This window comes from Magallana gigas, chromosome 3 (assembly GCF_963853765.1).
Source record: "Magallana gigas chromosome 3, xbMagGiga1.1, whole genome shotgun sequence".
Classification (NCBI taxonomy): Eukaryota; Metazoa; Mollusca; class Bivalvia; order Ostreida; family Ostreidae; genus Magallana; species Magallana gigas.
Window position 1 is genome coordinate 36,755,223 of NC_088855.1, and position 21,323 is coordinate 36,776,545.

Sequence of the window (21,323 nt, forward strand, 5' to 3'; positions counted from 1 at the left end):
TTGCCTGTGATAACGCTACGTGTCGATTTTGTACTACATGTATATAACCCATACCGGTAACTTCAAATGACGCCAAATTGAGGTGCCAGCGGGGTTTGCTTATTTATATTTAAATATTTAATCGTACGATGGTTTAAAATAAATTATATAAATATTAGTAATAAGAAATCATTCTTTGAGTATTATGAGGTGATAATTTTGGTCGGGGTGTGATCAAATCTATCATAAAGCCCTAGCTTTTGGCTTTACTGAATTTGATCATGCCCGACCAAAATTATCACCTCATAGTACTCAAAGAATGATTCCTTATTCCTTAATTAAGCCTTTTTGGCAGAATGCAGCTTAATTCCGCTAAATGAAGGTCATTGCTAAATATCTTCCATATATATGAGAATAGGAACTTCAGGAAAACATTCAAATCCATGCCAACTTGTTGAAAAACTATTTTGCACCAAATATTGTCCACTGTTCATGCCACATATAATATGTTCACAGCGAATGATTCAAACATATGGATACTGATCATAATGCGTTAGTATGAGGCTATCCAGTCTGTATTAGTGAGTTACATGATATGACTCAATCAGTACAATCGTACAGGAAGAAGAAGAAAGAACTGTAGTCATATTTATTGGATTTACATGTAATAACTACTGGTAATAAGGTATAAAAGAACAGCTCATATACTAGCAACAGAGAAGGCTATTTTGTTTATTTTTTTAACCAAAAAAAGAAAAAAGAGAAGATATTGGATATATATTTTAATTAACCAATAAACTTTCCAGTTAATCTACATGGACAAAAAGTTGTGTTACATAAAGATGACAACATTTAATTACAGAGAGAAATGTAAAAAAAAATATATAAAATTGGTACAATTCTATACTAGACAAAAACATAGAATTATAGATATAAATATTTTTAGGACCTGAATGACAACACAGTATCTGAAAGATTCACATGAAGGATTCTGTTAATATTTGTTGTGTACCGGTATATGCAAATTAAACTACAAAAGCCATGCATAATAATTATTTTTATCCCAGTTATTAAGTTTCTTCTATGTGATTTACAGAAAGTTAAAACATTTAAGCTGACATACAACCACATATTCTATTAATATAAAGTATATGCCTGTATTTACATATAATGTAGTACCAGATATCCCATTAAAGATATATATAATGTTGGTTTATAAGGATGATGTTATAAAATATCTGTAATTTGCATTGTATAGCAGCAGTATCACCCAATACCAGTTAATCAATCTTGAAATTGATTCAAGTGTTTAAAATACCTAACAATCTAGAGCACAGAAAATAAAGCAAACATAACATATTAATACATGTACAGTCATTACAATAATCTCAACAAATAAAATTTTCTCAATTTATGGATAATGAATTTAGAATTTAACACACAAATCATTTCAATCCAATTTTTACAGTGTTTTAAACATCAGATTTATTTTTAGATTAGTTTCATACCATAAGAAGATGGCTATTTGCTCAAAAATTATTGAGAGAAAGCCACCAAAAAGCACTATGCATACCGGGAAGACTATCTGTTTTTATCAACATGCATGGTCTTACTGTTGAATTGTAGTCATAAGTACGAAATTTTTAAAGCTGTATCATGCAACTAAATTTTGATTTATTGTTTTAAAAAAAAATTATCATTATGTACCAGTATATACAAACACAATTAACATTACTATAATACAAACATTTTTCAAGAGCATATTATTTTTAGAAATGAGGAAGAATTATTAATGGTGCATCTTCAGTGAAAAAAATTCACTATGAAAAGTATTGATGTTCTTAACCTGGTATATATGTTTGCTAACGTTAACAGTACAAACCAAAAATAAACATATAAATATTTTCTAATGAAACATAACAGGGAGATTTCTTGTTGTTTACAAAGATATTTGTTTTATTAGCTTTCATAACTATAATCTTCCTTGTAGATTTTGTTTGTTTGTTCTTTTTAAATAACAACTTGCACTTGATATTTTTAATGACTGTGATTCAGTTACATTGTAATGGCAAATTTAATTTATTTCTATGCACTAAAAATCTTGAGTATACAGCTTTAACATTTACATCCTACCCTAAAGAAAACAGATATTACACGTAAAACATTTATGTAAATTCGGCAAAAATGAATTTAATTACAAGTAATAGCCACAGAAATTGTAAATATACATGATTAATCTAGAATTTATTGCTAATGAGATACAATTTGCCAGAAAAGCATGAAATGTTTATTTCTGGAGTTGTTGGTCAGACAGATCAGGATTTGAGGTTGAACACGAGCATCAAGAACTGTTCATATCCAATCTGTATCCAGCCATCTTGGTCCGTGTCGTAGAATCGGAAAGCACTAGTCAGAGTCTGCAAATACAGAGAAAGGAAATAGTAATGGACTCAGATAATTACAGTATCCTCTCATCAGTCATACTCATGTGTACTAGTGAATACAAATCAATGGCTATCCCCTTAAAGGAAGAGAACATGATAAAATTATCAAGGGCTCAAATTTGTCTGTTTGGTGTGTATAATGATATCTGAAAACCGTTTAGACAGAACTTTCCTCAGTAAGAAGATATGCCACTTAGAATAACTAATTCTTGCAATCCATGAGCGCTGCCATATTGTTAAAATCATTACCTCCCTGCTGGGTTATCTCTAAGCATCTAAGAGAGGGCAGCACTGATGCTGACGCTAGTGAGACACATTTCATTTTTACACACGTTTAGTACCAGAGATAAAATGCCATCATCAGAATGTGAATTGAAACTTGCAATGGATGTAAAGAGTTGTCATTTTTAAACAGTGTTTATGGAGGAAGATTTTGGATCTCAGAATGATGCATTCCCACCAGCAGTTAATGTGACATGTAACTAGAATGGAATGTCCGTGGATCAGTGTTATTGTGACCTATTTTTCTTGCATTCGGGAATTTCTTATTAATGAGTTTGAAAATTATGTGTGCTACATAAATGAGCACACAAGTGCATTGCTCAGCATCCTGACTTTTAAAAAGTGTCTTAGTCCTGTTATTCTTCTGACAGCATAAACAGAACCGGCGTACATATATCATCAAGATCTAAGATAAAAACAAATCAGAAAAATTTCCAGGGCATTTAAATAAAAAGTAACAGTAAGAAAGCATAGCCACAAAGAAAATGAAATTACATTTTTATATTAATTTAAATTGAAATCTACAAACAGCATTTTATTTATGTAAACACTGACTGCCACATCTCCGTACAAACATCTGGAATGCGATGGTCTCATATTTCACAAATTAATTTATTTATTCATTTTTTGCACAAATCATCTATAGTTATCTGAGGTTCATTTATAGAAATGTACTAAATCCTTGTCTTCTCATGACAGTATACAAAATTTTTCTTGATATCAAGGCATATTTTTTCCTGCAACTTTTATCAACTCTGTACATAAACACTGGCCTAGTTCCAACATTGACCCAGTCACCAGCAGCAAAGTGGCTTATCTACGTCAGAGAACAGATGCATGCTGGGGAATAATGGATTACCTCCATAAACCTTTCACTGCGAGTGTTAAATTGATAAAATCTCTTGATAGAAATAAACAAAAAGGTAACGGACCTCATTTTTAAGTTTCAAAAGGCTTTTAAAATTAATTAAGCAACAATTAATTTTTTCATGTTCACTTCCTTTAATAGTATCATACGTATAACTTATATGAAATCATCATTTGTGCATGTGTGTGTGTATATGGAGTAATGAACTGCAATTGCTCTGCTGGTATATTTACCATGTTGTGCCGATGCATGTGTTGAATGTGCCAGCAGAGCAAATGAAAAAGTCTAGCACAATACCACTGCTTACATGTACTTATGTTTGCATCTGAAATTTTGAGACTTATTCTATAACTTTTTAAGGGATTTTAAGAAATAGTATTTTTTGACTGAGAATTCAACTGGTGGTTGAAATAGCATCCATGTAAATACCAGTATATGTGCATATACATATACAAATGCAACTTGGAAACAATTTAGAATTACAAGCTTATAAATATATGTTTAAAACTGATATACCAGTGTAATGTACTAATTAATGTACTTGGGATGATTTTATTTTAGTCCCATTTCACGCCTATGATTAATGGGGGGGCTCTGTATACAATGATCATTTTAAATTTTCAAGAATCTCATACTAATGAAATTAGGATGTTATATTTTGTATATGTCTAAAGAAGATGACAAGAAATTAAATACTGATTTCAATGGTGACAGTAGCTTGCTTAAACATAAATATTGAATAAAAGAGAAGACTCCATTGATTCTTTATTCTATCTCTTTATTTGATCTTGATTGCATTAAATCAATGAGTCAGTTAATATGGAATGTATATCCTTGTAATTCTGTAAATAAGCAAGTTTGAAACTACGGGTATTCATCTGAAAAGGGCAATTTTGTTGAAAGCCACTGACCTGGAGCACCACACAGCACTGGATGAAATCGTCAAAGGCCACAGTGCCCCGCCCTTGTCTGTCAAACTTCCTGATCAGTATTTCATAGAATTTGTCTGAGAGTCTGTAACCTACAGAAAGAAAATTGGCAAAATGTACACCAAATATTCACATCATAAAGCAGTCTCAACTTCTTGTGGAAAGAATGTGTGAATATTGTGTTGACAAAGTCATGACTGGAAAAGCTGCCAACTGAACTACCAGTACTACTGGTATTATCCCTACTTACATGTACCAACATTTTCCCTATTATTCATAGGTGTTGAAATGAGGCCATTGAGGTGGAACTTTATTGTGGACATGTGAGTGGATGCTTACAGTAGCAAGTAATAGGGAGAATACCGTGACTTACCAAAGCTAGTTAGAGCCTGTTTAAGCTCATTTCTGTCAATAGAACCAGAATTATCTCTGTCGTAACTCCTGAAAGTGTTCTGCCAGTCTGTGACATATTTCCAGAGGGAGGAAAATTCCTGGAAATTTATTGTTCCACTGTTGTCTTTGTCAAACATTCCTGTAAAACCAAGAGTATTTAAGATTCTTTTCCAGCCAAAGCTGATACCATATTCGTTTTTAGGGCAATCTAGACAACTTTTGTGCAAAATTTGAGAAAAGCAAAGATTGGTCGACTTTGGTGAATTAGTTGATATCAATGCAATGTTACCTGCTGAGTTCAAATGATTGAATTTAAGTAAGCAATGATTGATTTTTCATGTACTTGAAGGAATAATGAACTCACCAATCATAAGTCGAACAGTTTCTGGATTGAATGGGGTCCAGGTACCTAATAGAATAAACTTCAAATTAATACACACATGTATTCTTTTTAAACATTAATGGCTGCATAAAAAAACCCAAACAAATGTTAATCATGTTATAATAGTATTAGTAAAATGTATCAGTTCATAACTTTAACATGCAGAGAAATGCACGACAAGAAAGACTTATTGAAACCTATGCCCCCATTAATTAAGCGTAAATGTAAATTGTAAATGTACATATAAACATTATTGGTTTTTGAAAATAGCAATATTAAAAAGTGGTGAATTTTTTACATTAGAACCCTCAGAGTCATACATATCATTTCCATAATTACTTCGATCTTCGAAAAACTTTTCAATATCAATTTCATTTAATTCAATCAGTAATGCCCTGAAACATTAAGTGGACAGGTCAGATTTGTATTGACGTAAACGAATTACGAATTGCAATTAGTATGCAATGATCTTTATCTGAAAACAACAGAGATTGGCAAAAGTACTGAAAATTTATTGGATGTATAACACTTGGAGTATCATGGAGTATCATCGTATACTAAACTGAAAGGGCAGACAAATGCAATGATTATCTTACCTTATTAATCATACAAATTAAGTAAATTAACAAAGAGAAAGATAAGGTACTATTTCTAACTGCCATACATAGCATTGGTAAGCACCTTTAGTTTAAAACTTTAGTAAATTTACTCATATTTTAATTCATATTCTACACACTAAATGAAATCTGTAGAAAATTTTAAAAGATGTTAGTTCCATCAATCATATACATGTACTGATGATTCCAAAATTCTTTTATTCGAGAAAACTGTTAATTTGTTAATCATGGTGCTTACCATTAGAGAGAGCTTGCTGTAGTTCTGATGCTGAAATTGCACCGCTTTGATCTTTATCTATCCTAGAAGGATAAACTTTGGCTTAACACCATGCAACATGCACCGATACGGGGAAAACAAACAGTGGATTCTTAGTGCATGCATGCTTTCAATTTTTATCAAAATTTAAATGCTCAAATTTTCCCAAGAATTCTAACTCTGAACAAGGATACACTAATACAATGTAAAATATATCATTTTTTAAACCAAAGCTTTATTCAATACCCCACAGCAGCCATGTAAAATAATCTAGACTAGGTGATATAGAATGCTGACCTTCCATGTCATATTACAGTAAACATTTACGGTTCATATTTAATCTTTTAAATATACTTGAATATTTTACATGTTACAGTTTACATGTATACCGGTATATACTCTTTAAAGTCAGTGTTTGAAAATTCCTGGCTAACATAAAAGATAAAGTAGACTTGGATCACATAAATCCACTGTTTGTTAACCCCTTTTTGAATACAATCTTACCATTGGATAATGCAGTTTGAAGTTCATTAACACTAATCTGACCACTGCGATCTTTATCAACTCTAGAAAATAATGTTTGGCGGTTAAGATTAGTGTCCATATATACATGTACATATATATTTGACACAATACTTTTATACAGGTACAGTGTACATGGTGTATATAATATGTTTTGTAACAGGGACTTGAATCCTTGGCAGTCAATTGGCGTAAGATGTAGACATAAATTCGAAGTCATTTGTTGATTGTTGAAACTGAAACTGTAACAACTGTAAAATGTAATAAGCAGCATGCATATTATAAGACATCTGCGAGAAAAAAAAAACAACATTTAAAAGTTTCTTTTAAGAATAAAATACATGACGGTCTTGTACATTTGGATAAAAATCATAATCTATATACATTTTAACCACAGGCACCTGAATTTTCATTAATCAGTTGCTTAATAAGTCATATATCGAAAAATTCTACCCCTACTATATATAGTAGGGGTAGAATTTTTCGATATATGACTTATTAAGCGACTGATTGATAAAAATTCAGGTGCCTGTGTTTTAACACATGACCAGCTAATGTCAGTAATGACATCATTTCAAAATTATTCACCCAGCAGTTACTGTCAAAAGTAGTGGATGTATATAATTAGTAATTTATAAAACGTAGTTTTAAAATATTCACTCCTATATGCCCAAAACAGAAACTTGTCTGATGTAAAAAAAAAAAAAAGAGAGACAAGGGAGTAGCTTTCTTCAGGAAGTTCGATTACTCAATATATAGATTCATTTTTCTGACAAACATCGATTCATTACCTTTGAAATATGCCCCACAAGAAATTAGGATCCATCCCAGGAGGTCCTTGGGGTGGGCCCTGCTGATAACCCTGTTGCTGTCCGTAGTACGCCATTTGTATCGCCTGAAAATTCCTGCTAGAATATGTTAGTCAACTTAGTGCTGTCGAAACTTTCCTTTTGCGAATGAATAGTCAGGGTTATTTCAGCATAAGGTTTTCTGTATTAGAGTAAGCGTATAGAAGACTCAATTTTTTTTCGGATTGCCTCGAACGATGTTCTCTGATTGGATGGTAAACACCCGAAAACAAAGTCCTTAGCAAATCTGTAAACAATAATGGATTCCGTATTTTCATAAATGAAAAAGGTATAAGCGTTTACCTCTGATTTCTATCATTACTTTACTGTGTTTGCTACGAACAATCAACTAATGTTTATTCAAAAGTAAATTCGCCATTTTTTAATTCCAAACCAAGAAAATGTTTAAAACTCTTTGGGTATAGATTAGAAATACGTAACGCAGTGGTGCATGTACGTTCACAGTGAAAACTTTATTTTCAAAATTTTAGGAATCTAACAACTAAATGACCATGCCAGGGGAAAGATTATTATATGGAGCTGCGGGGGAGCCCCAGAACACCACAGTACTGATGGAGACCATTTACAAGCTGAAACAGGAAATCCAGAAAAGCAATGCAGAGAAACAGGCCTTGGCAGAGCAACTAAACTGTCTCATTCTCTTAGTGAAAAGGTACATTTGATTGTCATTACAAATGAGTCTCTGGGAAATTAAATTGGTTAATAGAATTAATATATATATTTTTATTTTTAAAAAAAGTGTAATATCATATGTCACCTTTTTTAAACGTATATATACAGTTGAAATCGATACGAAGGAAAAATTGTGAGATCTCTTCTTTGACACATCTTCTGTTTTTAACCCAGAAAGATTAACAAGAAAGAAAACAAATTCCTTACGGAGATTTGAAATGGAAATGGTTTACATCTTTTCTCAATGCGGAATTACTCGGGACACCTCACACAATTTTTTTAAGCTAACACTATCATCTAGGTACTTTCATGTCATTTGCAATGCAAAATCCTCATTGACTTTATATATTTAGCCTCATATTGAAACCTGACAAGCTAAAGGGAGTGTTATTGATCTGATTGAATAAACATCATTTGAACCCTGGGGTATTTATATAAAGATATCTGCATAAAACTCATGGGACAGAGTATAGAATTAAATGCTCATCATACAATAGATATCATACCAATATGTTTTTATTTTAAAACAGATCTTGGGATGGAGATCACAATGCTTCACTTCACTTAAGTAATATTGTAGGTAAGTATCAGGGGTATTAATTGAGAGAGAGAGAGAGAGAGAGAGAGAGAGAGAGAGAGAGAGAGAGAGAGAGAGAGAGAGAGAGAGAATCATCTACAACCTGCAATTTCATTATTTCATTATGTTCTTGAATTATGAGAATAATTTTTTGAGATATTTCAATTTTATTGTAATTAAAATTATTTTTCATGTGTATTGTGTATACATATTCTTGTTTCATTCAACATATAATTGACTATGAAGTATTTGAAATTAAAATTAATGTTTTGCAGGTGTTCCACCACCCAATTTCCATCACCCAAATAGCCCTGAGGGTATGACCACAAACACACCTGTACCAGAGAATGAAAGGGTATGAAAATATTTTAATACTCAGATATTTGAGCGAATACTTTTCTTTGTCTTTTTCATTCGCACAACAAGAGAGATACTCAAAGATCTACATAGAAAATGTAAAAGTTCCTTCCAATTAGTCCAATCATGAATTAAAATTCTGCTTTGGATATAATTTTCAAGACAAAGGCTGTCCAGTTATGGGAGCGTTTAGCTATCAAACTTCTGGAGCAAGACAACATGAAGATCCAACAGGAGATTCATCATCGTCAGCAGCTGTATATGGAGCGACGACAGATGTACATGGATGAACTCCTGGAATCCCATAAAAAGGAAATGTCTCAGCTTCCTGCCTCTCGCAGCAAGAAAAGTTTGGAGGAAGTAGACAAAAAGTTCATGAAAGTTTACAATAAGGTACAGATCTATCAGTAGTATCTTTCAGTGACCTGCAGATTTTATAAATAAGATTTCAATAATTTAAAGCAATATGAGCTGTATTTTTTTAAATTTTATTTTGCTGCATTTTGCTGCAAAAACCTGCTAGTATGCTTAGTCTACATATAACTTAAACAATTTATGATAAATAAGTTTTGAAAAAAATCAATTTTTTTTTGTCAAAAAAAAGATTTATCTTCTAAGGGTATATAGCAGTTCAATTTTGTAGAGGATGACAATAATTCAATTTTGCTTCAATTAAAGCTTCTTGACGGCTTTCCTCACAAAGATAAGGCTAACAGAAATTTAAAAACCATGATATTTTTTGTTATTTTAGTAGAAAATAACAGTTTGTAAAAAAAAAAATTCAGCATGAAAATTGCAGCTTATATTGCTTTAAAAGTAGAATTCCGGTCATAAACACAATCAAGTAATCATTCGATAAGCTTAAATTTTGAATGTTTTTCTGCAGGGTTCCAATATCAACAGACCCTCTAGTGGAACAAGCACAACACAAGCTCGAGCAAAGAGCGCAGTCACCAGAACTAGAAAAGACAGTTCAAATGGAATTGAGTTAACCATAAATGACATACTCCATCCAGAGCATGCTCATCTAAGACAAGAGACTAACACTGTATGTAAAATGATAACAATTTATAAAAATTAGATCAATCTCAATACTAAATACATTTCCATGCCATGTACATATTAAAGTTTCATTTGAGTGAATATATATATATTTTTTTAATCTTATGAGCAGGCCTTCTCCGGACTATACAAGTTGGACAAGGAGAATACCAGGCACCAGTCCCACAGTCGACTGGACTATGACGACCCAGACAGATACAAACCCGCTGTAAGTAACACACCATTTCTAGCCATCCTTAGTTATATAATGTATCTAATTTGATGATAGAAACTTTCAAATTTAAAAAATCAAGAGAAAACACCTAAATTGACATTAATGTTCATTTATCTTGACAAGATCCTTTTAAGTACACCAAATTGTACTTAGTCAATTTATAGAGTATTTTTGGGACTTAAAAAAAATTATTTTCAATTTGATGATCTCAATCTTAATATTTTGCATTTTTAGCATGCCTTTTTTAATGTTTCTTAACCAGGGTAATCTCTTTGACCTGGATTCGGTGTTTGGACCAGATGACCAAGTACCAGCTTCCAAGCGACCAATCAGTGCATTCCTTCCAAATAGCTTGGAGAGACAGAAACAGAGGCCAAAGAGTGCAGGAGGTTTGTTGATTAGCTGGTCGAGAATACGAAGTGCATTAATGCCTGTATTTATCATACTGTACACAGGGAAATATTATCCCCATTTATTTTGCATCTCATTTAGCCGCGTTGTCAGCGGGAGAATTTAAGACTGGGCGAATTACACTGTCTCAAACCATCTCTCTTTAAATACAACCATATCTGGGCGAATTCAAAACGTTTGCAAGTGAAGAAGGGCAAAAATAATGTGGGGTGTAAATAAACCTGAATACAGTACATGTATCTGGATTGCTATTGGATGCTTGGATCACCCATTTAATATTTTTGGATGCTATTCAATGAGTTTTAGACAGTGCTACTGTAATTAGGATATATAAATGTGCCAAACAAATTTAATTATCAGACAGAGGGTATATAAAAAAATTAACCGTAGATACAGTAAAACTTGGTTATATCGCAATTCTAGTGACCATTTGATTTACTTTTGCTTTATCTGTAATTTGTTAGTACTGTACGTGTAACAAATTTTTAATAATAAACAAAGCAAATTCGTTTTATACATGTTTTCTTCTACATAACCACCATTTATGTTTATTAAGGCATTAATATTTCAAAAGTACATTTTAGGAAACTGAAACTAATCTAATTGGTTACTGAAAAATAAATTTATTTATACTATTATATCAATTAGTATTTCTAACTTCAACAATTTTAAACCATTCATTAAAAACGATGAAAATTTTTATATTTTATACCTATACGAAGCTCAAAATCAGCATTGCTACAACTGTAAATCCATTATAACCAAGTTTGTTTTTAACCATAAAATTTCACAAGGATTAGTGAAGAAGACTGCCGGGGACTTTGCAAAACTTTGCTACATAAGATATTTCGCTATATTTGTGTTTGTACTAAACTGTATAATGTTTATTCAACTTTTGAGTCATTTTACCCAAAAGCACTGACACAGAGAATACAGGTCATGTCCTTATCATTTTCTCATTGGGATTTACCTGGTAAACAATGAAAATAAATTTGGATTTTCCAGTTATAAAATTGAGTTAATCAGTATATTAGCTTTATAGTCATAAGAGGAAGCAATAGATGTTCTTTAATGACCTGTATTATAGAGAGGCCCATGGAATGACTCTAACTTGATAAGGAAATTCATCTAAAAGTGGTTAATATGACATTTTATAAATTTGATTCAAGATCCATCATTATACATTCATATCAAGGGTCTGAAGCCCTCTTTAGCAATTGCCAATGCAATTTTGCTCTCCTGCCTTCTTATTCGTAAGATTCTGCCTTGTTTTTTAATAAAACATTTCTCATAAAAACAAAGTTAAAAGTTTATTAAAATTTTATGAACATACATTTTATGAATATGTGTACCAGGTCCAAAGTTGATGAGCATTTCGTTAATTTATATTTCATGAATAGTCCAAAGTTTATTAGAATACATAACTTTGAACTGGAACTCAAATAAGCACTTAATGTAATTGAGAACTCTTATACTTTTATCACTCAGAGAATTCATTCTATAACTGTTAACATGAATTAATAATCATGTTTTTCTACAGATTCAAAAATTCATTATATCTGCAGGTATCCTTAGTCTGTTATTCAGTGGGCCAACTGATTATTGCATCAAAACTGTTATTGTAAAGAAATTCTATTCTACAATCTATAGTTAATGTGAATCTACATGTATTTACTTTCTTTATGATGATGAATTGAATAAGTATATAATTGGCTTCACATGAATTGCTTATATCTATTCTTTCAACAAAATAAAATTGAATCATCACTGGAACATTTTCCCAAAATGTATGATTATTTTAGGTAAAATGGGTCTTTATTTTATTGACAAGAAAAGACTATTAAACAGGATGTGCAAGTTATATATAAGTCAAGTAATACATGTATCTATCTAAATTTGGTTTTTTTGGTCAGATACTGTATGGACTTGTATCACAGTATCAGTATGTTTGAATATTTATCTAAAGCAAACATTAGGGAATGTTTCATTCTTTTGCTTATATTTTTTTCCCAACAGTATTCCTCACTCAGAAGCACGAGAGACAGTTAAAGTATGATACAACAAGACCTGTGTCAGGAAAACCCTCAGAGAAAAAGAACAACCAGAGAAGGAAGTCTGCAGGTCCTAAACTAGCAGGGGGCCAGCTACAGAGAGAACAGGAGTATCTAAACCAAGGTCCTGTAGATGCAGCAGACAGCAAAGAGGAAGGGTCTCCTAGCAACACTCCTACTCAGCAATATGAGGAGGAGGAGTCAGATGAGGACCAGCAGCCAATCAGAATCAAGATGAAGGCACACCCAAAACGTCCACAGCATGTGGACAAATTTTGTAATGATCTGCAGGAAATGGAGGAGATGGAAAATGAATTCAAGAAAAACACGATAGCTCTGCAAAAGAAACTGGGCATTGGTGATACGGGGATGGTTTTTTAGTTTCAAGACTGACAATAACCTAGTAGTCCTTTAAATGTACTGCCATTAATAACTAAACTGCTGAAATGTTGTAAATAACCTTTTTATTTGTGTATTTGTTGTTTTGTGATAGATTGTTCAGTATGATTTTTCTATTCCCAATGCAGGACAGCTGCTATAATAGTTTTGTACGGTGTAATGAAACTTTTCATTGAAAAAATCTTTAAAATGTGTAAATTATAGTACTATAGTTGACTAATAATAGCATTGTTAAATATTGACCAGCTTTGTTATGTGGGTTGTTTTAAAATGGTGTACATACATGTAAGAGTCCAATGTGTAACATAGTACATGTAGTTGATTGAATATTTCGTCCATTCCAATTCTGGTACATGTATATTAAATTCTTCCTGTTTAAATTGATTTTATTGTGTTAACTGTGACTTTTACAAGATACAACAAACTAATTGTTGAACTGAGTGTTATATTCTAATCTTAGAAATAAAAAACAAAAACTTGATTAATGAACATTTTGGTTTATTATACAAGTATTTCGCCATCATAACATTTAGTCCTATAAAAAAGCTGAGTATATACGTAAGTTGTATTTTTGTAGAACATTTAAAGAAATGACAATCAAGTTTTTCATTCTCATGCTTCAATAATAACGCAAGTGTGCATTTAAATTCATCAAAACATTTATAAACATTTTGATTGGTTGTCCTGGCCAAAAAAATGCGCACACGAATACACATGAATGATTTTGTTGTGTAATAACCTGTTTCAGTATGCTTGTACCCTTATTCTTCTGATGAGGTCTATACAATCAGTCAAGGAGCTGGATTGAACAGCATTTGATCCGATGGTACAATGTGTAGGGTTAGGTTCAAACAGGCAAACAGTGGATGCGGGTTTCCTTCATAACTGAAGATCTTCAGTACGATTATGTAGGCCCCCTGTATGAAATAGATTATCAAAGTGTGTATAGAAATATGACATTAAATATTTAGCATATATAGATATATATAGATATATTAGTTTTTCATTTTTAATGATGGAATTTAAGACTTTCCTTAATTTTATTAGCTTAAAAAGTACATAAATGAACAGAAACTCGCACAAAAAAAAAAGTCTTTTCATTTATTGCATGAAATTTTTAAATGAATTAAAAAAACTTACGACTGGCAATCTGTTCAAATCGCTGTATTTGTATTGAAACTTATGATTATCTGTTAAAGAGAAAACGGGTTTCATACTATTGTCAGTTGCATGAGAAATATATAGACTGCTTGTAAATATTAAAGTGAGACGTCAGAAAAGGACATTCAGACATATTTACGTCATTTTAAAAGATATATGAAGAATTAAATGATCGTCTTATACTAGTAAAATATGTACTTAAGAAAAATGGGAGAAAAGTAAGAAAAAAAAACACCAAAAAAAACAAAAACGAGACAGCGCCAACAATTGACATACTAAGTATGGTTTTAAAGAACAATATGCACGTATCTAAGATGTTTTAACATAAAGACTAAGTTGCTTTGTCATAAACTGACGTAGGACTAAGAGGTCATTATCATAGTTTACAGGTTTACAGATACTTTTGTGATTTACTACCTCCTTTCTTCAAAGGACATTGTATAAGCGGTGTCACTTTACTGATATCATTGCAAGCGATCTCTTGAACCACAGAGAAAATAGGATCAGAGCTGCCCTCCATGTACACATCTACATTGGCTTGACCCTTTCCGAAGTCTATGGCTGTTTAAGAAAAAAAACCCCGATTTATCAACATGATTATTGCAAGTAGACTTAAAACATAGAATTAACATACGCACGCACGCAAGCCCCCCCCCCCCCCCCCAACTCATTTGCATGAAATATATCTTACGATTTGTGATGTCGAAATATAACTGGATAGACTTATCCGGGTCAATAACTTTCGGTCTCCATGAAACATTCAAATGGGCTCCATCTGGTCCTAAGAAGAAAAAAAATACGATAACAAGCAATTCAGATATAATGATAAATGCAGTCAATATATTATTGCTCACCACAAACAACGGCTGTTCCCGTATTGTTATCAACTTTAAACTTGTTCTGAAAGCTAGCAGCATTGTATGCGTCCGAAGGCAGCGAAGACCCAATGGATCTCTGTTCCTCGCTACTTTTCCCGCCAGATCGAATGGTCTCCTTGACTGAGCGTCCACTCCTACTACCGTTCCCCTGGGTGAACGAGAGAGCGACGAAGACAATGATGGAAGCCAATAACTGTACTATCAGACTGTTCATTGTGAAGTCAAGCAAACCTATGTAATGGAGGAATATAACTCTTCATAACGACTTATGAATAAATCCTAATATCAGTTTGACTTCCTGGTGTTGACACTTGATTATAAATGCGCGTTCATGTTTTCTAGAACTTTATTTTGGGGTCAGTTTAATTTTAAAGTTCATTCAAGAAAACCAGTATACTTTAGTTAAAAGAGGTATGGGATAGGAGTGTGTAAAACTTTTATTCGTGTTGAAAAAACATGAAATCTGATGCTTTCATTTTAATTTAATAAAAACCCACCCTGTTTGGGTAAAAAATAGTCCTTGTGTTGTATTTATGTTACAGGAGAGGGATGGACATGCACTTGTCATAACGCATTGTCAACCCCAAAATTAGCATAATACAAAATCAACCATTAATAAAAGACAACGATCTGTAAGTCTCAGTTGCCTATAAAAGAAACCACGAAAGAAACCCAGATAATTGTTACACATGTATAATCCCATTTTGAGAGGGGACAATACTTCCTCGTTTTGGGTTTTTTTTGGTATGTCATTTTTCCGCAAGCTCCTCTGTAAACTGTTAAAAATGAATAGAAATGTTTCAATCTGCAGAAAGGAAAATACCTGTATGTACAAAACAATGCATGTCACCAAAGAAAAACAAATCAAGGAAATACATGGAGGAGGACTGCGTTAACAACTGTCAGCTTTAGGAAGAGTTTACAAATTGACCGAAACCAATCAGGAAAAAAAAACCCAATTATTATATTCATCTGCCTGGAAATTGAGAAAATGAAGTTGGAAAACAAAAACCAAACAAAATAAAAAACCATTAACAACACCAACAACAACAACACCACAGCTATGCAAAATAAACTTGACTTTGGTGGCATTGGCTTCAATGTCTTGCTGGCAAAAGCCTCTTTGAAATGTACTATTTTTGTACGGAACAACTGAAATACTGTAAGGTTTGTGTTAGTTTATTGTATTCTCTCATATATATTTTGTGTCATCGATTACACGGTCAGCCTGAAGTGATCTTCAACCGGCCAAAGGACTTACAAGCACTTATTTGTTGTACAAGTATATATGCATTATTCTTAAGAGAAAACGACAGTGTTAGTCACGTGTTTAAACACTTGTATTGTTATCCTCACAACAAGTGGCACTTCATACGTACAAGTTCTCAAGCATTTTCTACATGTACATGTATATCTAGTGTTACATAATTGTCTGTAAGTCCACATCTACAGGATTTTGTTAAAATTTCATTCCTAATCCTTAATATTATGAAAAAACAATTTAATTCAAAAATTGGTTGCGTTTAAAGTCTTTAGTAAGTTTCATTTATCTTCATCTTATAGTACTGATGATTTATTTATAGTGATCTCTTCAAACTTTGATACTCGAACAGGCAAACAGTGGAATGTGGAGCATTTGTTCAATGGTGTAAGATCCCTCTGCGAAAACTCTTTGATTTAAATATACATTCCTTAATTTCATGAATTGTTTAAATGTTGACGACTTTTTCTATGGAGAACGTAAATCTGACAAATACTGATGGTTGTTAACTTTTTCTATTTTCAAGACCATTAAATAAACGAACGGATATATCAACTTAACGGAACTGATACTTTATTATAACTATAACATTCAGTGCCACTTGAAAGTTGTTTAATTATAAGTGCGTGTATGTTAATCATTAAGGAGCCAATCGTCTCCGAAAGATGTACTACAGCGACTAACCCGGATCTGGATTGATGGAACAAATATAGTGCATGATAGGAAAATGATTTTGCATTGTATATTACTGCATATATCTGCTGTAAGTTTCTTAACAATGACGTATTTCATGTGGAAGTAAACAAATGAAACACTATCATTTTCATCATTTTAGAGACTTCTATGGTTAATTAATAGGTAAAAAGTACTCAAAATTGCAAAATAAGACATAGGCTACTAGCATTTGAACTATGTACACATCTTTATGTATCTGATGAACGATGTCACTGAATGTCAAATAAACATATTTGTTTTTTCATTGCATTGTAATGGGAGAGTCCATGGTGGAGTCGGTTAACCTGTTGTGATGCACAATATGTATTATTATACTTTCATGTTAAATACTGAAATCTGATTGGTTTAGACGCAGTTGATATTCCGTTCTATTACCCTCAGCGTTAGCAACACACTTGGCAATGGGTAACACAACGAATTGTTACATGCGCGTAAATGATGCGCGTACGGTTCGCCGTAAAAATTCAAGTCATTCCTATAGAAAAGCAGTTTAGTTTTCTTTAAAATTATGACATTCAGTATAATAAAATAAATAGTGCCTGTTTGGGAGGATAACAGTCGAAATCGACACCCCTCGAAAACCATTGTCAACCTCCGCTTCGCGTCGGTTGACAATAGTTTTCTGGGGGTGTCAATTTCGACTGTTACCTTCCCAAACAGGCACTATTTATATAATGGCACGCATAAATTTAAACATACAACAAATCATTAAAATCATTATATTTTATTAAAAGATTATTTAATAACAACAAAGAAAACCAACACAGATATAGACGTTTATCACACGTTTCATCATTATAACAATATGAAAAATGTCATTTCACACAGCCTATAGAACTTTATCTTCTAAAACTATCATATTCCTGTTTATCATTATCCATATTTTTTTCCGACTCGATCTTAATTAGTATAATTATCTATCGTTAACATCAGGAAATGTGTTAGAGCATAACTGATGGGGGAAATAATTGAATATTTCTGATGATGGAATGGCAAGGTCCACGTGTTTTTCTAAACAAGCTGTACCGTGAAGTTCAAACAGGCAAAGAGTGGATGTGGGTTTCCTTCGTAGCTAAAGATCTTAAGTGCGATGGTGTACGTTCCCTGTACAAAAATATCAAAATTTTGATTGTCACAAAATCATTAACTATATATCAATATGTTTCACCGATTCAGGTTTACTTCAGTCAACGTTTTTTTAATAAGATTGAAGAATTAAAGGATTAAAACAATATGGAGCATTTACCTAATTGCATCATGTGATTGCATTAATCAAATATTTAATCTATTTTGTTTGACTCTCTACAAAAAATAAAGTTAAAAAAAATAAAGATGTAAAGAACTTACAGGTTTAAGCGCTTTTAATTTGTTGTACTCGAGAGAATGTACAAGTCTATCTGTTAAATAAAAAAAAACACCATATAATGTATAAAAGACTAAAACTAGTATTAATCTCTGATTCAATATACATGTATAACATTGAGCGATGTTTTAAAAATTAATTCAATTAAGCAAAATAATGCAAGTTAATTTAATTTACTTACTTCCCTTTTTTAGAGGGCATTTAACAAATGGGGCCACTTGAGCAATTTGACTGCATGACATGTCTTGATCCAAGGAGAACATCGGGTCACTGCTACCCTTTTGATATAACTCTAAGTGAACCTGGCCCTTGTCGAAGTCGATGGCTGATAACAGAAAGAAAAATGTAATTAGTTTTCAATTTTTGGAAAAACATTCAATTTTAAAAGATGAAAAGCATAAGTGAGAGATATCTTACGATAAGTGATGTCAAAATCAACCTTGACGGACTTCTGGGAGTCGACGACCTTCGGTTCCCATGTGATGTTAAAGTGAGCTCCCTCTGGTCCTGCAAAGTCGGGTTTGAAAACTTATGTATCCCCATTCTTTTTTTAAATAAAGATTTTCGGCATACTCTTATTGTATTTTTGATGATATCATACGTTTTAGAATTGTTTGCACAAAATTGACACTGCAAAGAGATCTGATCATTAACTAGAATAAACCTTTGCGTTATTTCATACAAATTTTGAAATATTGTAAAAAGTTATCAAAAACTTACTGATTAAAGGAACATTTACAAGCTTTACGACTTCTGAGCAGTGTAAAAGCACATCGTTTTTGAATTAAGCAATTTATGAGTAGAATGGTCCACCTACTAGTAATTAACCACCTACCACAAACAACGGCTTTTCCAGGATCGTTGTCGGTTTGGTCTAACCACCGTAAGCCGGAGAGCGGCAACATTGTTTTCATCTTTCTCAAGCTAGCAGCATTGGATGCCTTTGTCAACAGCGAAGATAACGAGGTCCAAGAGTTACTATTGTCTTCTGGGATTTCAAAACTAGCAGTATCTTCTTGTCCCTCCTCTCCTCTTCTCCAGCCAAATCGGATGATCTCCCTGATATTTATTTGTTTGTTGACCACGGCATATTTTGGGAGTCCCCTCCCCTCTCCATCCTCTTGGGAGAATGCAAGACTGACGAAGACAACGACGCAAACCAAAAACTGTGCAGCTAGAGTCTTCATGATCAATTCCTGTAGGTGAGAATTGAACTGTAACTACAAATCATCAAATGCATATATATATATATATATATATATATATACTAGTTGTAGTTATGATCACTTTAAAAGATTTAATTGCTTTATCTTTTAAAGTACAAGTATCTCATTACGAAGATAAACAATGTATAGAATATAAAGGGAAAACCCTCTGATGTACTTTAGTTATCTCTTAATGAGCACATTTATGAATTTTAAAGCAGTATTATTTTCCTGGATCTAATAATCAATATACGATTTAACGAGGAAGAAATGACGGTTTTTCCTATATTTTCGACCATTTAAAGTCCCCTTCAACTTTGTACATTGGAATGATTTGTCTCTTTAATGCTATCTTCTATCCAGGTTTTGAACTGATAATTTTTTGTTTTGCTCGTCTGGAATAAAATTTCATAACAATTGGTTCCTACACATGCAATGCTTTAAACGAATTCTTCAAAGAGCCATTCTATTCCATCACGATACTTTAAAAGGATTGCTTTCGACACATAGTTAATGGAGAACATTACGTAATTTTAAACACCACAAAGCTTTAATATAGATCTGTTTACATGTGGGAAAAAAAAAATAAAATAAAATGCCAAAAAACTTTATCAAATTTAGTGTCGTTTTCCGATATCTATAATGATTGAGCAATGATGAACAATTGATTCAACAACTTTAAGAACGCAAACCTGCTTACACGAGTAATCATTTTTATGAAAGTAAAAGTTGATTATCAATGATGATATAAGAATGGCGGTTGTTATGAAACATGAAATAAAATTAATAAGCGACACTCGTCTATACCGTTATGATTGAAAAACTAGTTATTGGCAGTAAGAGACCTGTAAAACAATCGACAGATTATTGCTATTGCTTCATGCTTTTGATTGTTCCTTGAAGATTTTGGTCAATTGCAGATGTAACATTCCAAAATCATAGCTTTTTATTCAAATTATAATGCTACTAGGTCAACAATGCTTGAAAAGCATTAAAAACCTAAGATTTACGAATACCTTTTAATCGAAATATTTCTTTCCGCGGACAACTGAACCAATCAAGTTTTGCGAAACAAAGTTATCGTGTCGTAAAGTCGGTATATAATCAAATAACGTTCTATCAGTTATTAAAAATCTTAACACCTTAACTTTTTATATATACCAACCGTAGATTGTTATGGTAGGTATTGCGCAAAGTGTTTTAAAAACGTGCTCTGAGATACCGGTATTCAATTATCATACAAAATTCCATTTATATTATTATGAATACACGAGTTCTTGCTAAGTTATCTATCCAAAACATGTTGATATTGAAAACAAAATCAGGTGTTAATTCAATATTGACGCCCTGTCAGACTCAATGAGAGAGAGAGAGAGAGAGAGAGAGAGAGAGAGAGAGAGAGAGAGAGAGAGAGAGAGAGAGAGAGAGAGAGAGAG

At 32.4% G+C, this 21,323-nt stretch overlaps 4 protein-coding genes across 5 annotated transcripts; 1 reads left to right on the forward strand and 3 right to left on the reverse strand.

Annotated features, from left to right (window-relative positions):
* Window positions 1–614: 614 nt before the first annotated feature.
* On the reverse strand, window positions 615–7,652 carry LOC105343147 (programmed cell death protein 6). Of its 2 annotated transcripts, none has more exons than XM_011450386.4 (6): window positions 7,464–7,652; window positions 6,133–6,194; window positions 5,260–5,304; window positions 4,876–5,034; window positions 4,485–4,594; window positions 615–2,396 (listed from the first exon to the last, which is right to left on the reverse strand). In XM_011450386.4, the coding sequence occupies exons 1-6, from the start codon at window positions 7,556–7,558 to the stop codon at window positions 2,295–2,297; spliced, it is 573 nt and encodes a 190-aa protein (XP_011448688.1). In that variant the 5' UTR covers window positions 7,559–7,652; the 3' UTR covers window positions 615–2,294. The 2 variants fall into 2 exon arrangements, with proteins under 2 accessions (XP_011448688.1, XP_011448687.1); XM_011450385.4 differs by lacking the exon at window positions 6,133–6,194 and adding an exon at window positions 6,655–6,716 and having other exon boundaries at window positions 7,464–7,651.
* Window positions 7,653–7,664: 12 nt separating this feature from the next.
* On the forward strand, window positions 7,665–13,765 carry LOC105343148 (uncharacterized). The gene is made up of 9 exons (XM_011450388.4): window positions 7,665–7,809; window positions 8,012–8,193; window positions 8,744–8,793; window positions 9,066–9,145; window positions 9,310–9,540; window positions 10,034–10,195; window positions 10,322–10,417; window positions 10,686–10,812; window positions 12,851–13,765. Exons 2-9 carry the CDS (start codon window positions 8,027–8,029, stop codon window positions 13,264–13,266), a joined length of 1,329 nt encoding a protein of 442 aa, XP_011448690.2. The 5' UTR covers window positions 7,665–7,809; window positions 8,012–8,026; the 3' UTR covers window positions 13,267–13,765.
* Window positions 13,766–15,622, reverse strand: LOC105343149 (uncharacterized). Its single transcript, XM_011450391.4, has 5 exons — window positions 15,300–15,622; window positions 15,137–15,226; window positions 14,863–15,006; window positions 14,425–14,474; window positions 13,766–14,201 (listed from the first exon to the last, which is right to left on the reverse strand). Exons 1-5 carry the CDS (start codon window positions 15,535–15,537, stop codon window positions 14,076–14,078), a joined length of 648 nt encoding a protein of 215 aa, XP_011448693.2. The 5' UTR covers window positions 15,538–15,622; the 3' UTR covers window positions 13,766–14,075.
* Window positions 15,623–18,027: 2,405 nt separating this feature from the next.
* On the reverse strand, window positions 18,028–20,292 carry LOC109617045 (uncharacterized). The gene is made up of 6 exons (XM_020073275.3): window positions 20,211–20,292; window positions 19,518–19,878; window positions 19,100–19,189; window positions 18,864–19,007; window positions 18,667–18,716; window positions 18,028–18,423 (listed from the first exon to the last, which is right to left on the reverse strand). Exons 2-6 carry the CDS (start codon window positions 19,867–19,869, stop codon window positions 18,331–18,333), a joined length of 729 nt encoding a protein of 242 aa, XP_019928834.2. The 5' UTR covers window positions 19,870–19,878; window positions 20,211–20,292; the 3' UTR covers window positions 18,028–18,330.
* Between the last annotated feature and the right edge of the window lie 1,031 nt (window positions 20,293–21,323).